The sequence below is a fragment of the Scyliorhinus canicula genome, chromosome 8 (genome assembly GCF_902713615.1).
Source record: "Scyliorhinus canicula chromosome 8, sScyCan1.1, whole genome shotgun sequence".
Taxonomy (NCBI): domain Eukaryota; kingdom Metazoa; phylum Chordata; class Chondrichthyes; order Carcharhiniformes; family Scyliorhinidae; genus Scyliorhinus; species Scyliorhinus canicula.
The window spans coordinates 126364681-126385578 of NC_052153.1; the positions used below are offsets into that span (position 1 = coordinate 126364681).

The window sequence follows — 20898 nt, forward strand, 5'->3', positions numbered from 1 at the left end:
AATTGCCCGTAGTGTCCTAAAATGTAAGGTTAAGGGGGGGTTGTTGGGTTACGGGTATAGGGTGGATACGTGGGTTTGAGTGGGGTGATCATTGCTCGGCACAACATCGAGGGCCGAAGGGCCTGTTCTGTGCTGTACTGTTCTACTGTTCTACTAAAGCCCTTTGGGACATTTTTATATTATGAAAGGCTAGAAATGCAAATAACTTTTCCTTTATTAAGATTAAATAATTCAGGTGTTTCTGCATCTAACATATATATGAAAGAAAAGCATATGAGAGGAGGGAAGTGCTTTCTATCACTGCAATGGATATTCTAACTAAATCTAAAATAAATAATGCACCGATTTGTGTCTCGATAGACTGCAGGACCCAGAGTTTCACTTCCGAGTCAGGCGTGCAGAGATGGGAAAATTCAGGCCTGTGCAAGCTCGACCGTTAAAAATGGCAGCCCACAAACCTGGCTTTCATTCCACGAAAGCACGATGGATTAGAAGTCAGGCCTGCTGCCCCTCAAGGCTGATGGGTGCAGAGGCAGGCTGACTGGACAGCCTGCCTCTGTGCTCGAGCAATTTGTTGAATTAAATAAAAGAATGAAACTAAAAACAGACTTCCAGCCATCATCCCCCATCTCAAAACACACCCCAGGCCTCCTCCATGCCGCCGGATACCCCCATGGTCCCTCATACATCCTAAGCCAATCCATGCCCCCTAATTGCACCCTCTATGGCCCCTCATACCCATGCTCCCACATCTCAATGGTCCTTTATAGCCCCTTTACCAACTTAGTGCCATTTCATTCCAACCCATGCCCAAACCAACCACCCTTTTCCCTTACAGCCTCCATATAAACTCACCTAGTTACTCTGACAGATCTTTGACAGTTTGACTGTACCAATGCAATGATGCATTTTTTTATTCGCACAATCTCTTTTATATTTAACAATTCCAAAGAGTGCCTTATCTCTCCGAAAGGGTGCATTACCTTTCTTGAAGGGAGACTTCATCTCCCAAAGGTGTCCTGGGACCATATTCAAAGGGGTACCTTACCTCTCCACAGGAGTACCTTGGCTATCCAAATAAATCCCTTAACGTCAGATGGGCTGGCCTGATATGAACACTCTGGCAGATGTCTTAAATGGCTAGCTGCATCCGTAAACCATGCATGCTCGAAGCCTGGCCTGACTCCAGTCAGTACTTCAGTCTCGACCCCGCAAGAATAGGAAGTGTCATGTTCAGGGGCAGGGCTTAGTATTTCTGGGCTCGTCCGTCATTTTACCTGCGGCAAAATCTGTGCCCAGGTTCAAAGAGAACTCAGGTTTGAGAATTGGGGCCATAATGTTTTAGATCAATCTCTGACCTGTGCTCCATGTGAATCTGGTTTGTGTTACATGGTGACGCAGTGGTTAGCACTGTTGCCTCATGGCGCCGAGAAACCAGATTCAATCCTGGCTCCGGGTCATTGTCTGCATGGAGTTTGCACATTTTCCCTGTGTCTGCGTGGGTCACACCCCCACAACCCAAAAGGATATGCAAGGTAGGTGAATTGGCCATTTAAATTACCCCTTAATTGGAAAAATAGTATTGGGCACTCTAAATATAAACAAAAATGTGAACTTAGTTAACACAGAAGCATAGAAGATAGGAGCAGGAGGAGGCCATTCAGCCCTTCGAGCCTGCTTCACCATTCAAAATGATCGCACAGTTTGTATGTTCTCCCGTATCTGCATAGGTTTCCTCCAGGTGCTCCAGTAAGTCCAAAGATATGCAGGTTAGGTGGATCGGTCATGTTAACTTGCCCCTTAGTGTCCAAAGATTGGGTGGGATTTCAGGGATAGAGTGGGGAGTAGGCCGAGGTGAGAAGCTCTTTTGGAGGTCGGTGCAGACTCAATGGGCTGAGTGGCCTCATTCTGCAGTGTGGGATTCTAGGATCATGGCTGATCCTCTATCTCAACAGCATACTCCAGCACTCTCCCTATACCTCTGGGCACCCTTAGAGTATAGAAATCTACCTATTTCCTTACCTCCATGCCATAATATACTTGTTCTACATCACACAAGACAATTTTCAGTTTCAATCAATCTTGAAAAACCCAAATCAGGAAAATACACTGTCATAGTGGCAGCCACATTTACCTTTCATTAAAAATTCAGTATTATATGTTATGAAAAAAAATATGCGAATTGCAGTTCTTATTTGAAAAAAAGGGGTTCAAATTTACTAAGAAGAGTTCATTACTGTTAGTTGCCGACATTATCAAACCAAACCCCACCCACCAGCATCTCAACTCATTTAAATTACTTTCTTTAAATCACTTACTAAATCACCATTATTTTCTATTAGGTTACTGTCTCAAAACAGTATCATTTGATTGGGCAAAGTCAATGCTCAGAAAGCCCAGGTAACACATGAATATAGCAATTACACAAGCAGATCCCAATCAAAGCATTTTTCTGTTGAAGTTACTCAAACTACAAAAACTGGCCGTGCTTTTAGAATTCATTTTGCATACGCACTGCTGTGGATTCTGGAAAGTGCTCAGTGTAGTAAGTCCAATAATCAAAGCAATTTCCTCTCATTTTGCTTTGAGAGCCATTAGCCACAGACTACATACCATTTAAAAGTTGTTTTGCCGAATGTAGTTAAGTTCGAAAGCAAGAATAGTAAATGAATGCCCTCCCCCACCCACCTTTATTAGGATTCACTTAGCTTGCACCTGGACTGGAAACTGGACACCAGTTCGAAGAGCAGGTAGAATATATTATTGAGGAAAAAGTTGAACCTGGAGGCTCTCCGAATTCTTCAATAGGAATGAAGATACAGAAGCCAAAGCATACATGCCAGCAGTCCACACCACACCAATCAGCTTTTGAGAGCCTGACCAGTAAAGCCGTGTTCAATGACACAGATCAATGTAACTGGGCCACCATCTCCACTCTCACCCCATTCCGCTCCGATGCACTCTGCTCCAACCATGCTTTTTTAATCCTGTTAGCCCAGTTCTCCAGTTATATGCACTGGTGGCTGTATGGCTCTTCTAATCTACAGTATACAGAGGCAGCAGTTGAAGCCAGTGGTACTGGACGCACCTTAAGCAGGGGAACGGAACTGCTTTACTGCCTTAGCCAAAAGACTTGATATAGTAGGGAAAGGAGAGGATGTAAAGGAAGGGTGAAGGGGAAGGTGTGTGTGGAGAGAATGCAAAGTGGGGTGAGAAGGCAAGCCAAGGGAAAAAGAATGCAAAGGGAATTTGGGCCAGAAAGTATATTGGGAGTGGAGAGAAGTGGAGCATGAGTATCTGTTTTACTCATCAAGAATATAAATTATGAGATGTACAGTTGTATCATTGTTTGGATTGTAGTCGGGGATCACTGGAGTGTACTATTGGGATCAATGCTTGGATCAGAAAGTTAGGACAGTATTTGCTTTGCATAGTTGGATCATTTTAGTTTGTGCAATTGGGTTGACTGGATTACAAGGTTGGGATGATTCTTTGAATTGTACAGTTGGGATCATTATTTGGATTACATGGTTAAGATTATTTTTCAGATGGTACACTTTTCAGATCATGGTTTCTCAGAGTTGCTGGGATTGTTGTTTGGATAATACTACTGGGATAATAATTTTCTTTATGCATGGTTTAATTTGTACCATTAAGAATATTTAGTTTGCATGGTAGGAATGATTGTTTAATTGTACTGTCAGGATTATGGTTTTGTTTGCGGCATGGGAGTGTCGTTTGGAATGTACAGTTAGAATCAGCGCTTACCTCCAAAGCATGGCTGAAGTAGCACTCATTCTACCTGAATTTGGGTAAAAAATAGCTACATAAGTATTTGCAAGGTCAACAGTAACTTTATTTTTCTTCCTGGAAATGTTTATACAGCCTGTCTTAACAATTTTTGACCATAAGGTTTTAAAATTTTGTTATTAATGGCATTCTTTCTCATTCATTTAATCTGCTATTGGTTGAAGCTTCAAATCAGACCAGCAATATTCCAATATTAAATATGCTTTCAATAAATTTTGAAAAGCGAGAGAGAAGGATTTCCAAGTATTTATCCAATTTTTAAAAATATGCTTGCTAGGAAATAATAAACCCAAAATCCACTGAAAGACTACTCTTTACTTGGGTACATGGGTAACTTAACACACCGAGAATGGATCTGTCCAAATAATTGCTGTCTTAAGATATGCTTTTCAAACAAATAAAAAAGTTATTTAAACCTTCAAAAATATAAATATGTTGCTGAGACCAACCTCAGGTGCATGATCTTTTGAATTTTACAGTTGCTGTCTACCAGAACTTTAGAAAAATTATACTGGGACTCGAATAAAAATGTCAGATTTTACAATACCTCTGCAGGGCTAAGCCTGTGAGATTTTTAACTCCAGGGCTAAATTCCCATTTTCCTGAATAATAATAATAATAATCGCTTATTGTCACAAGTACGCTTCAATGAAGTTACTGTGAAAAGCCCCTAGTCGCCACATTCTGGCGCCTGTTCGGGGAGGCTGGTACGGGAATTAAACCCGCGCTGCTGGCATTGTTCTGCATTACAAGCCAGCTGTTTAGCCCACTGTGCTAAACCAGCCCCTAAAATGAAAATCGCTTATCGTCACAAGTAGGCTTTAAATGAGGTTACTGTGAAAAGCCCCTAGTCGCCACATTCCGGTGCCTGTTCGGGGAGGCTGGTACGGGAATAGTTGCTCCTCCAAAATCAGTGGCATACAAAGTTAAAATTCTTACTTAATTTACCTTTCCTGGTCATAGAGTCTGTTGTGCTGCGTATTTTTTTCAGATTTCTGCCAATCCAGTTTTTATTTTTCTTTATTTGATTTCTCTTCCAGGAATTACTTTTGGGGACAAATTTAACCCTGGTCACCCAGGCCATGTAGGAAGATTCTGGGTGGAGGGTGGGAGATGGACCAGACAGGAGCAAGCCCAGGCCAATCCTCCTGCATTTCTTGACTCATACATCAAGTTAAAAGTTTACTTTGTTGTGGTCATCTGCCGCCAGAAGTCCCTTCAAGGACCACTATTAGTTGGACCGCTATAGAGCTGAGAAAACGGAGTGGTGCATGTTCCACCCAGGCAATGCTGAATTTAGAAGAGTTTTCCCAGAGTGTGTGCTGCCAGCAGAAAATCCTGCCCAGTGCTCGTGTAAAGAAAGACTAATTTTAAACTGCTAATGTAATATTGCTATTGATTTTCTTTATATTGTAGTAATGTAACTTTCAGCCTTTGTTTAGTGGGGAAGAATAATTCTTAAAATCAAGCATACAGCAATTATAAGGCATATACAATCTTCTAAATGAGAAAAGTTAATAGGAGATGCAAAAGCTCCAATTGTGAGAAACACAGAGAGAAAGAGGGATCAATTTCATTCATAAGCCGAAAGGCCATGAAGATTTATTTAATATATAGCTAACTGGGAAAGACCCCAGCCTTAGACTGGAAGGTTATAGCCACGTTATGGGAGTTACATACAGAAAGTGGAGTTATTTTCATGCATGTCAATCAGATCAGTATCTCCCAACATAATCAATGCAGTGTGGAATGATACATAATCATTGACACCTTTTGATGTAAGCATGTCATATAGGTTGTCATGTGGTCGGGGTGAAAGCAATGTGTAAAAACTGGCAGCTTTTTAAAATCAGTAATTGGACTCATGAAAGGTTTGACCAGCATATGTGTATTGCTGATATCTGTGGCTATCAAATCACTTTTTGGGGGAAGGACCCATTTTCAAATGGATTGGTAACCACTGACCCCCCCCCCCCCCCCCCCCCCCCCCACCCCATCTGAATTCTAATTCCACATATAGGTATAGTTCTTCAAATCTATTCAAATACCGGCATGTCCGGTAAGCGGACAATTTTTAAGCAGGTCATGAAGACAAGTACATAATTTACAATTTAATAATTTAAGCACCAGCCCCCCACAATTTTGCATTTTTCGGCTAGTTTTAATTAATTAATTAACCCCAAAACTAAAACTCCAAATGGGGCCTCTGGCTTGTTGTAGAATGAAGGACAACACAAAGGCTTCCATGCTTTACCACGCACCTGTTGTTTCCTGCTCCCTGAATGCTTGGGGCGACTCTTGACGCCTGACCTGACCTAAACCTTAACATGATGCCCCATTGGTGCCCCCGCGGGAGGTAACACTGGTCATGTGGGAAGTTCCCACCATCCTTAAGTGCCCAACTTCTGCTGGGAACCTAGAATGACAAAATAGTGAAAACTATTTTCTGACCCCCATTTGTTTGATACGCATCACATAAGTGTTAGGCAGATAAAAGAGTACTCCAGGACAAAAAAGGAGAAAAGACTTGCCTGCCTTCCGAACGTTCAGCCGAGGAATCGCCCCTTCTCTATCTGCATCAATTGAAAAAAATCGTCTTGGAATTTGTTGACATTCTGTCTGTATCGCATGAATTCCAGGCAGTGTACCCTGAAATCCACTTTAATCTTCACCTGCTTTTCCAATGGTGTCTCTAGCTTTGCTGGATTTTCTGGTAGCCCTCAGCTAGACCAGAGGCATTAATTCTGCACAAACTTTCTTTCCCAATGATGATCCCAATATTTATAGTTTATTTTTCCATCTCCACAATCTCATGGACTTGGAAGTATAGTTCAATCCTCTGTCTAAACAGTCTGAGCTCTCCTGGGACATCAGATGCTTTTCAGTCCAGCCATGAAAATCCTGCTGCCATTGCCTCAGCCTTCTGTTCTTTATCCCCAAGGAACTGTTGCTTTGAGAGCTGCAGCAAACTGACTTCAGAGCGGAAACTAAACCGTAGCCTGAGCTTTGCTGCTGCAATGCAGGCTTGTAGCTTGCAGGTGAGAGGGGCCCCTGGATTGGAGTTGGCTAATCGCAGGTAAAGGTAGCAGTGATGGGAAGGACTGTGGGCCAAAACAAGATGGTTTACTGAACTCTACAGGTGAAACTGCAGTTCAGTTTCTTTGCCAGCTCGGGAAAAACCAGGAGAGCACTCGGTTCCAATGTGCAGAAAATCACTCTCCGACATGAAAATGGTGATTCAACTGCAGCACTTCAGGCAGAGCTTTCAATTTAAATTGTTTTTTTCAGCTGCTGCTCAGGGTTGACAGCTCACTACTGCTGCCACCGTGTTGAATTATCTCTTTCGAGACTAATACAAATGAAGCCGAAGGCAAAGGTAGATGCTGAATACAGATCTTTCATGGAGGTTTCCTCTTAACGCTGCTACGTGAGCTGCTCACTGTACAAAAGCAACTAAGATGGCTGCTGCATCAAATTACCTAACTATTTACATAATCAAATATTAAAGAATACTTTACATATTAGCAAGCACACTATTACAACACCTCAATCCTTCTTATTATTTAACTATGTTGCTTTATCTTGAGAAATGGTACAGACCTAAAGCTGTATGTCTAACTTGTCCCCAAAAGTAACCAAACCTCAATAAATACAAGAAATCTGAAACAGGTTCCTTTCATTGAACCTACGTGTGGTTTGTGGTTACAAGTATAGCATTTTGTGAAAAAGGCTTTACCTTATAGGATACACTTTCCAACATATATCTTGTAAAATGCTGCTAGATTGGAGATTTTGTTGACAGAAATTATCAGTCCAATAAACATCATCACATTATCATAAACATTATCCTATTAGATCGGCTTATCAATTCCAAATTAACCATATCCTTAGACTGCATATACCTATAGATCTGGTGCAAGGTCAAACAAAGGCCTACTTTAGTTTCTTTAAGAGGTTTCATTTGAATCAGTGTCTGTTTTCAAAAGATTGTTCATGCAACATTCAGAATAATCATTAGAATTATTGGGTGCAATTCAACTAAATGGGAACAAAGTCCCATTTAGCCGCACGTTTCTTGGTGCTCGCAGCGCCGATAAACACATGGTGAATCATGATCAACAAGCGGGTGCAATTTGAGGCGGAGGGCATAGCCGCAGACAGGGGGGGCAGATACCTGATGGTACGGGGCAGACTGGAGGGGAGAAGAGTGGTGCTGGTGAATATATATGCCCCGAACTGGGATGACGTGGACTTCATTAAAAGAGTGCTGGGGAAGATCCCGGACCTGGACTCTCGCAGGCTAATAATGGGGGGGGACTTTAACATGGTCCTTGACCCGGTTTTGGATCGGTCGTGTCCCAGAACGAATAGACTCCCAGCAATGGCAAGGGAGCTGAAAGGGTTTATGGAGCAAATGGGGGCAGTGGACCCCTGGAGAGATAGACAGCCGACAGGAAGGGGCTACTCGTTTTACTCGCACGTCCATAAAGTATATTCTAGGATAGATTTCTTCGTACTAAGCAGGGATTGTATAGGGGAGGTAAAGAACACGGAATACTCGGCAATTACTATCTCAGACCATGCCCCGCACTGGGTAGACCTGCAGATCGGGGGAGCGAGCTACCAACGCCCGCAATGGAGGCTAGACGTGGGACTGCTGTCGGAGGAGGAGATCTGTGAGAGGCTTCGGAGGTGTATGCAAAATTACTTGCAGGTGAATGACACGGGGGAGGTCTCAGTGGCGACCCTGTGGGAGGCGCTAAAGGCAGTAGTGCGGGGGGGAGCTGATTTCAATTGGGGCCAAGGCAGACAGGGCAGAGATGGATAGATTGGTCAGGGAAATGGGTCGGATAGATGAAGAGCACGCGGAGTCCCCGGGGGAGGGTTTACTCAGGGAGAGGCAGAGACTACAGGCGGAACTGGGGGCACTATCCACGAGTAGGGCCGTGGAACAGCTTAGGAAGGCGAGGGGAGTGGTGTACAAGCATGGGGAAAAGGCTAGCAGACTGTTAGCGCAGCAACTCAGGAGGAGGGAGGCGGCCAGGGAAATAGGTAGAGTGAGGGATGGGGAGGGGCGCAAAATGGAGGACCTGGCAGGATGGAATAAGGTATTCCGTGACTTCTATCGCAAGCTGTATACTTCGGAGACACCGGAAGAACCGGAGGAGATGAAAAGGTTTCTGGACGGGTTAACCTTCCCAACAGTAGGTGGGGGGCGAGTGGATGAGCTGGGGGCCCCGATTAGTGTGGAGGAGGTATTGGGGGGCCTAAAGGCCATGCAGTCGGGAAAAGCCCCGGGGCCGGATGGATACCCAGTAGAGTTCTATAGGAAGTTTTCTGAGGTGGTGGGCCCGGTCTTGGCGACGGTTTTCAATGAGGCAAGGGACAGAGGGACCCTGCCGCCGACAATGTCGCAAGCCACTATATCACTGATATTGAAGCGGGGTAAAGACACGGAGGCATGCGGGTCCTACAGGCCAATCTCCCTGATTAATGTTGACGCCAAGCTCCTGGCAAAGGTACTGGCGGTTAGAATGGAGGCCTGTGTACCGGAGGTGATTGGGGAGGACCAAACTGGGTTTGTGAAAGGTAGGCAGCTGGCGGCCAACCTGAGAAGATTACTTAATGTGATAATGATGCCCCAGGCGGGTAGAGAGGTAGAGGTAGTGGTGGCAATGGACGCCGAGAAGGCCTTTGACCGAGTGGAGTGGGACTATCTATGGGAGGTGCTCGGACGGTTTGGGTTTGGGGAGGGATTGGTGGATTGGATCAAATTATATCAGGCCCCGAGGGCCAGCGTCAGGACTAACTAACCTAAAGTCGGAGTACTTTAGGTTGTACCGAGGGACCGGACAGGGCTGCCCGCTCTCCCCGCTGCTGTTTGCGCTGGCCATAGAGCCGTTGGCGATTGCGCTGATATCCGCAGAGGGATGGAAGGGGATGGTGAGGGGCGGGGTAGAACATAGGGTCTCTCTTTACGCAGACGACCTGCTCCTGTACATGTCGGACCCAGTGGCCGGGATGGGAAGTATACTGGGAATGCTGAGGAAGTTCGGCCAGTTCTCAGGATACAAATTAAACATGGCCAAGAGTGAAATGTTTGTGGTACAGGCAAGGGGCCAGGAGAACAGATTGAGAGGGCTACTGTTTAGGCTGGTTGAGGAAAATTTCCGGTATTTGGGAATCCAGGTGGCACGAGACTGGGGCAGGCTGCACAAGCTAAATTTGGCCAGGGTGGTGGAGCAAACGAAGGGAGAGTTTCGGAGATGGGATGCACTCCCGCTGTCGCTGGCAGGGAGGGTGCAGACTGTAAAGATGACAATCCTCCCTAGATTTCTGTTTATTTTTCAGTGCCTCCCGATCTTTTTCCCACAGTCCTTCTTCAAAAGAGTTAACAGGATGATCATGAGCTTTGTCTGGGCGGGAAAATCCCCGCGGGTGAAGAAGGCAATGTTGGAGAGGAACCGCAGCGAGGGAGGGCTGGCTTTGCCGAGTCTGATTAATTATTACTGGGCGGCCAACATCGCTATGATAAGGAAGTGGATGGTGGGTACGGGGTCTATTTGGGAGCGGGTGGAGGCGGTTTCGTGCAGGGGCGCCAGCTTGGCAGCCCTGGTCACAGCTCCTCTACCGCTGCCGCCGGCCAAGTACACCACCAGCCCGGTAGTGGTGGCGACCCTGCGGATATGGGGCCAGTGGAGGAGGCATGTAGGGGAGATGGGGGCGTCTGTCTGGGTGCCAATCTGCGACAACCATTGGTTTGCCCCCGGGAGTATGGATGGGGGGTTCCGAGTATGGCGGCGGGCGGGGGTGGGAAGGGTGGGTGATATGTTCCTGGAAGGGAGCTTTGCGAGTTTGAGGAGCTTGGAGGAGAAATTTGGGCTGGTAACGGGAAATGATTTTAGGTACCTACAGTTGCGGGACTTTGTTCGTAGACAGGTCCCATCTTTCCCACGCCTCCCGCCAATGGGGATCCTAGACAGAATAGTCTCTAGGGGGGAAGAAGGGGAGGGTAGAGTCTCGGGTATTTATAAGGTGCTCATGAGGGAGGAAGGGTCCCAGACAGAGGAACTGAAACTTAAATGGGAGGAGGAGCTAGGCGGAGAAATGGAGGACGGGTTGTGGGCAAAGGCCCTGAGTAGGGTAAATTCGACCGCGACATGTGCTAGGCTCAGGCTGATTCAATTTAAGGTCGTTCACCGGACCCATATGATGGTGGCTTGGATGAGCAAATTCTTTGGGATAGAGGACAAATGCGCTAGGTGCGCGGGAGGACCAGCGAACCACGTTCACATGTTTTGGGCATGCCCTAAGCTGAGGGGGTACTGGGAGGGATTTGCGGGGATCATGTCCCGGGTGCTAAAAACAAGGGTGGTGATGAGGCCAGGGGTGGCAATTTTTGGGGTTTCGGAGGACCTGGGAGTCCAGGGGGAGAAAGAGGCCGATGTTTTGGCCTTTGCTTCCCTGATAGCCCGGCGACGAATACTATTGGCGTGGAGGGACTCAAAGCCCCCGAAGACTGAGTTGTGGCTTGCGGACATGTCGCGTTTCCTGGGTATGGAAAAAATTAAGTTCGCCTTGAGGGGATCTGTACAGGGGTTCGCCTGGAGGTGGCAACCATTTATTGACTTCTTTGCGGGAGAGTGAGCGTCAGCAGGGGGGGGAGGGGGTAGAGTAGAGTAGAGTAGGAGGGAAAAAATGGCGGGTAGTACCGGTGGGAGAGGAGCGGGATTGTGCAGTATGTTACGATTGAAGTATTGAAAGTACATGGATGTTTGCACATTTTTGCCTTTTTTGCTTTCTTTCTGTTGATGTTTGTAACTGTTTACAAAGTCAAAAACTACCTCAATAAAATTGTTTATTAAAAAAAACACATGGTGATACAACGCCACCCACGTGAAATAAGCAGCCTCAGCGAGGAGCGCCCGGCCAATGCCACACATAGCACCGTTTCCTACACTGAGCAGTGCTGCTCGCAGGAACTCTCACTGTAAAGGCCGGGACACCATTCAAAAATGGCTTCCCAAACTCCGGGGCCCCAACGCAACACCTGACACCACCCTCCCCAAATCCCAACGCACTATGGGAGTTCCTGGTCACCTCACCCCCCAACATCCGTGCAGGGCACCCCTGGCCCAATCGCCAGAACACAAAAATGCCATCAAGCTGGAAGTGCCATGTTGCCCAGGTGACACCAGCAGTGCCAGGGTACCACCCTGACTAAAGAACATGCACATTGGGGCATCCGATACCATAGGAAACGCCCCCCCCCCCCCCCCCCCCCCCGGCCGTGTGCCATTCCGTCTGGTCCCTGTTTGTGAGGATGGGTAGATCCCTAAGTCTTGGGTGCCTCAAGAAACTGCACATTCCAGTGAGACTGGCTGTCTCGCTCTAATATGCAGATTTGCCAGAAAGCAAGGGGTTGTGAGCCAGGTAGATACTGTGCCACAGAAATCTGCTTTTTGGGTGCAGCATAGCCATTGGATCGAGCCTATAGAATCCCTACATAGAACATAGAACAGTACAGCACAGAACAGGCCCTTCGGCCCTCAATGTTGTGCCGAGCAATGATCACCCTACTCAAACCCACGTATCCATCCTATACCCGTAACCCAACAACCTCCCTCTTAACCTTACTTTTTAGGACACTACGGGCAATTTAGCATGGCCAATCCACCTAACCAGCACATCTTTGGACTCTGGGAGGAAACCGGAGCACCAGAGGAAACCCACGCAGACCTGGGGAGAACGTGCAAACTCCACACAGTCAGCCAAGACCGGAATTGAACCCGAGTCCCTCGCGCTGTGAAGCAGCAGTGCTAACCACTGTGCCACCCCGATTAATATTGAGTAATTGAGATGCAACAACTAGAGGAATAACTGGGATTTGTAAATGTACAAATCTCATAACAAGTAATGGGTATTTTGTGAATTTGCCTCCTTTTTCACTACTTTATGATCATAATACTGGTATTTATTTCAGCTTTCTGAACTGTAAAATAAATAGTGGTAATACAGTTATTACAACATTATATTATGGATTCAATCTCAAACCACAGGAGTGATAATTGCATTCAGTGTTTCATTTCTCCCAGAGTGCATCATCTTCAAAGAGAGTGAAAACTGGTTAGTTAAACTGCTCACACCATTCAAAGTACATTTTTGATACGATGACTAATGAGACACATTATCATAACATTTGTGAACATGCCATGGATTGAACCACCTGGTGACTTTATAGCTATACTAAGGCGCTATGACAATGCAAGTGATACTGTGTTATTAAATAGTTTAACTTGTCATTCAAAACTCCTTCCATAAGTTTCTGGCACATTCTTTGCCTTGGTAGTACTATCAAGTAAAATAAAAAGGACAGTGAGATTTTGAATCAGGTGATAGTGAAAGGAGCTCTACAAATGCATTTATTTTTCTTTATTTCACTCAGTACTTAAGCATCTTAAAATTCTTTTTTCGAATGCAATGTTTTCACTTTTACTGCTGAAGTACTGGCTGATGCTGGGGTCTAGTTCTGTGAGTGTCAGCAATCCTCTGCTACATCATTCAAATTGCCATTCGTTGGTTATGGGCCAAGACGATTAATTCTCTCTAGAATTCACTGACATAGACAGGGAATAACAACAAAGAACAGGAACACTGGCTGATTTTCTTTTTGTGGCTCAGGTATGCCGAGGCATCACAGAGCCGGCAATTCAACAAACTTGGGGTGGCCTTCCTGCCTATGTGGCCGAGACAACCGTAACCATGGCGTCCACGCATTATGTCTCTGGGAGAGCTCAAAAGGAACTTTAATCTTTATCGTAAAATGCCTTATGCCTGCATTAGGCCCATCACTTGCTGAATTCACTCTGGTTTCACCAACGTAAGCCACTTGTCATAATATACATCCATGTATATAATGGAGTGCAGACAGGCAGTGATTGACACACAGGATGACCAGTAAGCACACAGAACAGAGCAGCCAATCACCAGACAGGACACAACCACTATAAAGCCAGAGGGCACCAGTTTTCCCGCTCTCTTGGGATCCAGCCTCTGAGACAGTCAGAGCTCATGAGCATAGCCAGTGCAAACACCATGTGGTAGTCAGTAAGTCTGGTCAGGCTAGCATCAGGTCTCCAGTCAAGTCAGCATAGTGTCAACCCACAGTTGAACATGTAAAATAGTTAGATGTTAAATAAAATCGTGTTGCATCTCATCAAGTGTTGGAAGTCTGTCTCTCGCTACACTGCATCAAACGCAGTCCACATAGACCCACCCTGCCCAACACATCACCACTCTCCTTAGTTTTTTAAAAATTCATTTTTATGGAATGTGGGCTTCACTGGCTAGGCCAACATTTATTGCGCAACCCCAATTGTCCTTGAGAAGGTGGTGAGTTGCATTCTTGAACCTCTGCAGTCCGTGTGGTGTAGGTACTATTAGGATGGAAATTCCAGAATTTCGACCCAGCGACAGTGAAGGAACGACAATATATTTCCAAGTCAGGATGGTGAGTGACTTGGAGGGGAACATCGAGGTAGTGGGGGTCCCAGGTATCTGCTGCTCTTGTCCTTCTAGATGGTAGTGGTCATTGGTTTAGAAAGTGCTGCCGAAGGAGCCTTGGTAAGTTCTCACAGTGCATCTTGTAGATGGTACACACTGCTGCTACTGTGTGTCAGTCGTGGAGGGAGTGAACATTTGTGGAATGTTCTGGATAGTGTTGAATTTCTTGAGTGTACTCCTGCTCCTCCTACTACTAATAGTAGTGATAATGTATTGTCACAAGTAGACTTCAATGGCTACTGTGAAAAGCCCCGAGTCGCCACATTCCGGCGCCTGTTCGGGGAGGCCGGTACGGGAATTGAACCCGCGCTGCTACCTTGTGCTGCATTACAAGCCAGCTGTTTAGCCCACCATGCTAAACCATATAGGTTATATGGCTAATCCAATTAATTTCTGGTCGATGGCAACCCTCAGGATGTTGATAGTGGGGGATTCAGTGATGGTAATGCCACGGAATGTCAAAGAACGACTGTTTGATTCTCTCTTATTGGAGATGGTCATTGGCTGGCACTTGTGTGGCATGAATGTTACTTGTCATTTATCAGCCCAAGCCTGAATATTGTCCATGTCTTGCTGCATTTGCACGTGGATTGCTTCAGTGTCTGAGGAGTGAATGGCGCTGAACATTGTGCAATTATCAGTGAACATCCCCACATTTGACCTTAAGTTGGAAGGGAGGTCATTGAAAAAGCAGCTGAAGATGATTGGGCCCAGGACATTACCCCGAGGAGCTCCTGCAGTGAAGTCCTGGGACTGACCTTCAACAACCACAAGCATCTTTCCTTTGTGCTGGGTATAACTCCAATCAGTGGAGAGTTTTCCCATTGACTCCAGTTTTGCTCAGGTTCGTTGACACCATACTCAATCAAATGCTGCCTTGATGTCAAGGGCATCTCAGCTCACCTCTGACATTCAGCTCTTTTGTCCATGTTTGAACCAAGACCAGGAGCTGAGTGACCCTGGCAGAACCTAAACTGAGTGTCAGTGAACAGGTTATTATTAAGTGCCACTTGATAGCACTGTTGATGACCCCTTAGGGCAGCATGGTAGCATAGTGGTTAGCACTGTGGCTTCACAGCACCAGGGTCCCAGGTTCGATTCCCTGCTGGGTCACTGTATGTGCGGAGTCTGCACGTTCTCCGCGTGTCTGCGTGGGTTTCCTCCGGGTGCTCCGGTTTCCTCCCACAGTCCAAAGACAGGCATGTTAGGTGGATTGGCCAAGATAAATTCCCCTTAGTGTCCAAAAAGGTTAGGAGGGGTTATTGGATTAGGGTGGAAGTGAGGGCTGAAGTGGGTTGGTGCAGACTTGTTGGGCCGAATGGCCTCCTTCTGCACTGTATGTTCTATGTTCCATCACTTTGTCGATGATTGGGGGTAGACTGATGGGGCTGCAATTAGCCGGGTTGGATTTGTCCTGCTTTTTATGCACAAGACATACCTGAGCAACTTTCCACATTGCTGGGTAGATGGCAGTGTTGTTGCTGTACTGGAACAGCTTAGCTAGGGTACGGCATGTTTTGGAGTCCACGTAACAGTACTATTGCCGGAATATTGTTATGGCCCATAGCCTTTGGCGTACCCAGTGCCTTCAGCCGTTTCTTGACATCCTGTGGGGTCAATCGAATTGGCTGGAGACTAGCATCTGTGATGCTGGGGACCTCTGAAGGAGACTGAGATGGATCATTCACCCAGCACTTCTGGCTGAAGATTATTGTGAATGCTTCAGCCTTGTCTTTACACAGATGTACTGGGCTCCTCCTTACAAAGAACACTACACCACAGGAACAGACCCTTCAGCCCTCCAAGCCAGCGCCTGTGACGCCAGAAGAATAATATAAATACATATGGGGAAGTACTAGGAATGGGGTTAGACAGTATAGTTGAAGAACTAGTACTGCCACATATAGGATCTTCCAAATAGTCTCCTCCAGTGATATAATTTCCATATTTCCATGTGTACCATGCCTTTCACTTGCTCCTTACTCACTTCTGGGCCTCTTGTTCAACTCAGCCCTACTCCCATGGGCCCCGCATAACCAGAAACTTAGCTAACTTAACCTTTTTTGCTCTCTCCATGTGCTGCACACTATCCAACATCACGACTTGCTCCCATGTCTCATTTAAAAGTCCGGATGATTTAATTTTTAAAAATCTCAATTTATTTTGTTTTAGGACATATAATTTGAAAACACAAGTCAACACTGAAAACAGTAGAAGGAATCACACAATATAATTATTTGAAGTACAAAAGTAAATTGGGATTTGTAAAGAAAATACAAGAAATTAACAAAATAAAATTGATATAGAGAGCACACAAAATAGAAAAGGGGAGTAATGAGATGCTTTTGGGGCTATGTTTAGTATGATTGTACACAATGTCACAGATCATTAACTAGTATGAAAAATATTTTCTAAAACTAAGGTTAGCGTTCATGAATGTTGTTAGCTCTGAAGTAGTACTATTAACGCTAAGTGAGAGATGGTGGGAGTCAATGAGTGCGCTTTAGAATCCATTTATAATAGCAGTGAGTCAAAAGCCAGCAAAGACCAACATTGTGGACAGAAGGATGCAGTGAATGTTGGGGGATGTGTGCAGTGAATATAGAGTCTCAAGAATATTACAAATGAATCACCACCAAAAGCTTAACAGTAAATTCTCTAGTGTTGATGATATAGTGTGCACAATCTCGTCCACCCCTCAGTATAATGTTTCAACACATTTTATTTATCTTGTGTTCCATTTTTCTGCAGCATAAGTGTGCAATAAAAAGTATATTTTACTTTCAGATAAATTCTATCTCAGTGCTGATATCACTACATTGTGTATTAGAATCATATAAAAGAGGTTGTTTGAACAACTTCAATTACCAGACCTTCTTGGAAGACAGGTAAAGGAAGTCAAGCTTATTTACACTTGGCTATTACCATAGGTATAACTGATTGGACATTCTTATTTATTTTCACAAATGATAAAGCTTTATATAATATCTATATAGTGCAATATTCTGCTATTTGGGGTGAATAGAAATAAAATAGTTTAAATTGACACATTTCAGCTAGCTAGTATGAACTATCACACAGTGAGGTTTTTTTTAGTTTTAGTATCAAAAGATACATCTATATTGCAGTAAATGCAAGCTTGTGGTTCTAATTATATTCATGAACCTCTTCAGCTTTGGCCTTGTAATTTTATGACATCCACAAAAGCACAAGTAAATTGCTGCAGCTAATCTATTAATACTTCAGTACATAATATACACACACTCACTTTTCTTTTTACACACTGCGCACATGTGCAACTACTCAACCTGCTGCCATTTTAAAAACTGCTTACAATAATATCACATATTTTCATGATTGTTAAAATAAGGAAATGGGAACATATGTATGATCATAAAAATAGAGAAGATTAGAATTCTTGTATAAATAGTTGAGGGATAAAATGTGAAAATCTGCCACAAAGCATTGTCAAAGCATTTACTTAACAAGGAATTACGCATGCAGCTATTTGAAAAATGGAAATATTAAAGTATATGCACAGCGAATGGGATTCAACTACACAGATCAAATGAAACAGAACACCAATGTAGATTTGGCGGGCCTGTTCTTGTGCTGTGGTATTCTATAATTCTAATTTCCAAGAACTAATAAGCACAACCTGATTCATCGGGCAGGATCTTCTAGTGGCTTTGCAAGCGGAGGGGCAGGGAAAATTGCACTAAAAATGCCGGACTGGTTCGCCAACATGCATAGTCCCGGATGCAGGCGCATAGTGGTGACAGCAACCTGCCAAGAAACAGTGGCAATTAAATCAAACTAATTAAGGAGTCATTTAATGGTGATTATTGCAGAATTGCAGCAAAAATGCCAGCACCATACAGCCCCCCTCTGTGTCCGCATCCCGGCAAGTGAGAGTAGGCGGCTAAACGGCAAGAGATAGAGGCAGTAATCTAAATGTTTCCATCAGAAAATGGCAAAGCTACTGTATTCCAACATCACTGCCTTGCCACTGACTGTGGAATTCCCTGAGACAGGTGTCTCCGATCGTCATGGACCTAATGAGGTCTCAGCGGCCCCAGGTTCTTATAAAAAGATGAAATGCTGGATAAACTCAGCAGATTTGGCAGCATCTGAGGGGACAGAAACACTGTTCGCCTTTCAAGTCCAAGTCCTGTCGAAGGGTCATATGGACTGGGAAGATTAACTGTGTTTCTCTCTCCACGGATGCCACCAGACCTGCTGAATTCATACAACATTTTCTGTTTTTATCCTCGATTCAGGGTGGCTCTCGTGCTTCCCTGCTGGCTGGGCCTCAGCAGCATTGTTATTGGTCAAACATTGAGGGCCGTCAGTCTCCCCTCAGTGGACCACACTGTCTGCAGCTCCCGTATCCATAACCCGCCCCGCTGACTCTAATTGGATGGTAAGTGAGGTGGTGACCTGTTAATTGGCTGCCTCTCGTAAAATTCAGCCAGAAAGCACGCTGCCGCATTGAACAGGTTCACAAGCTGGAAATAACCCTGCCACATGACCATAGTATTAACATGTACTTAACAAGCTTTGGCTGCAGAACAAACACACTACGATGGTCCTGTTATCAAATGCAGAATCAATTAATTTACTACACACAAAACAATTATTCAGCCTACTGTATACAGAAATATATTTGCTCAATTGATGTTTCCTGAAACTAATTACTTATTGTAATTCATCTCGGCTATTTAATGTTATTTAATTAATTTAATATTAAGTTGAAGGGCTTATGCCTTCTCCCTTTTAACAAAATAATTAGACTGCTCAGGAGATGCAGACTGTATTTACTTTGTGTGAAATCAATCAAATTCCCTGCAGGCAAGCATGTGCTCCAGCATGAGACACTCCTACATAAAAGTTACATTGTATAAAATAACAATGAGGAGTTAAAACATCGGCAACAAGGAAGACTATGCACCTCTATCACATGTACAAATTCATCCTAACAATGGAATTTCTGAATAAAATTACTGCTAAATATGTAAACCTATTGAGAAAAAGAAAAAAAAAAGTGCTACACTAAAGCCTATTTTTAAAAATTCTTGCTCTGCATCGAGGCATGTATTGTGAACTGTGCTTCTTTTTTAAAATAAATTTAGAGTACCCAATTCATTTTTTCCAATTAAAGGGCAATTTAGCGTGGCCAATCCACCTACCCTGCACATCTTTGGGTTGTGGGGGTGAAACCCACGCAAACACAGGGAGAATGTGCAAACTCCACACGGACAGTGACTCAGAGCCGGTATCGAACCTGGGACCTCGGCGCCATGAGGCTACAGGGCTAACCCACTGAGTCACCGTGCTGCCCCGTGCTTCTTCATCACTTGAAGGACAATGTAGTTCTTTTGGAGATCATTCTGCATTGACTGGACCTTCATTCATAGCTAGTGAAAATTTAGGTCCCAACTATCGTGCACATGTGCGCTGTCTCCTGTGATTTGGGGTTTGGATCAGAAATTGGCTAGCTGTAAGAAGACAGAGGGTGGTGGTTGATGGGAAATGTTCAGCCTGGAGTTGTTACTAGTGGTGTACCACAATGATCTGTTTTGGGGCCACTGCCGTTTGTCATTTTTATAAATGACCTAGAGGAGGGCGTTCAAGGATGCGTGGGTACATTTGCAGATGACACTAAAGTCGGTGGAGTTGTGGACAGTGCGCAAGGATGTTGCAGGTGACAGAGGGACATAGATAAGCTGCAGAGCTGGGCTGAGAGGTGGCAAATGGAGTTTAATACAGAAAAGTGTGAGGTGATTCATTTTGGAAGGAGTAACAGGAATACAGAGTACTGGGCTAATGGTAAGATTCTTGGTAGTGTGGATGAGCAGAGAGATCTCGGTGTCCATGCACATAGATCCCTGAAAGTTGCCACCCAGGTTGATAGGGTTGTTAAGAAGGCGCACCAGTGTGTTAGCGTTTATTGGTAGAGGGATTGAGTTTCAGAGCCATGAGGTCATGTTGCAGCTGTACAAAACTCTGGTGCGGCCGCATTTGGAGTGTTGCGTGCAGTTCTGGTCGCCACATTATCTGGAGAATGTCAAAGCATTGGAAACGTTGCAGAGGAGATTTACCAGGATGTTGCCTGGTATGGAGGGAAGATCTTATGAGGAAAGGCTGAGGGTCTTGAGGCTGTTTTCGTTAGAGAGAAGAAGGTTAAGAGGTGACTTAATTCAGGCATACAAGATGATCAGAGGATTAGATAGGGTGGACAGGGAGAGCCTTTTTCCTCGGATGGTGATGTCTCGCACGAGGGGACATAGCTTTAAATTGAGGGGAGATAGATATAGGATAGATGTCAGAGGTAGGTTGTTTACTCAGAGAGTAGTAAGGGCATGGAATGACCTGCCTGCAACAGTAGTGGACTCACCAACATTAAGGGCATTTAAGTGGTCACTGGATAAACATATGGATGATAATGGAATAGTGTAGATGGGCTTTATATTGGTTTCATAAGTCGGCGCAACATCGAGGACCGAAGGGCCTGTACTGTGCTGT

The 20898-nt window shown here is 44.9% G+C and overlaps 1 protein-coding gene across 12 annotated transcripts in view; it reads right to left on the minus strand.

The window, feature by feature from the left end:
* Positions 1-20898, minus strand: part of rgmb (repulsive guidance molecule BMP co-receptor b) — a 227509-nt gene that overhangs the window by 30166 nt on the left and 176445 nt on the right. Inside the window, exon 1 of one of the 12 annotated variants that reach the window (XM_038805202.1) lies at positions 18032-18055. The exons of the other annotated variants lie outside the window; for them this stretch is intronic. Within the exon in view, the coding sequence (XP_038661130.1) occupies positions 18032-18040 (9 nt within the window). The 5' untranslated portion in view covers positions 18041-18055. Of the gene's footprint in view, positions 1-18031; positions 18056-20898 lie in introns of those variants that run through there. 12 annotated transcript variants of the gene reach the window in all.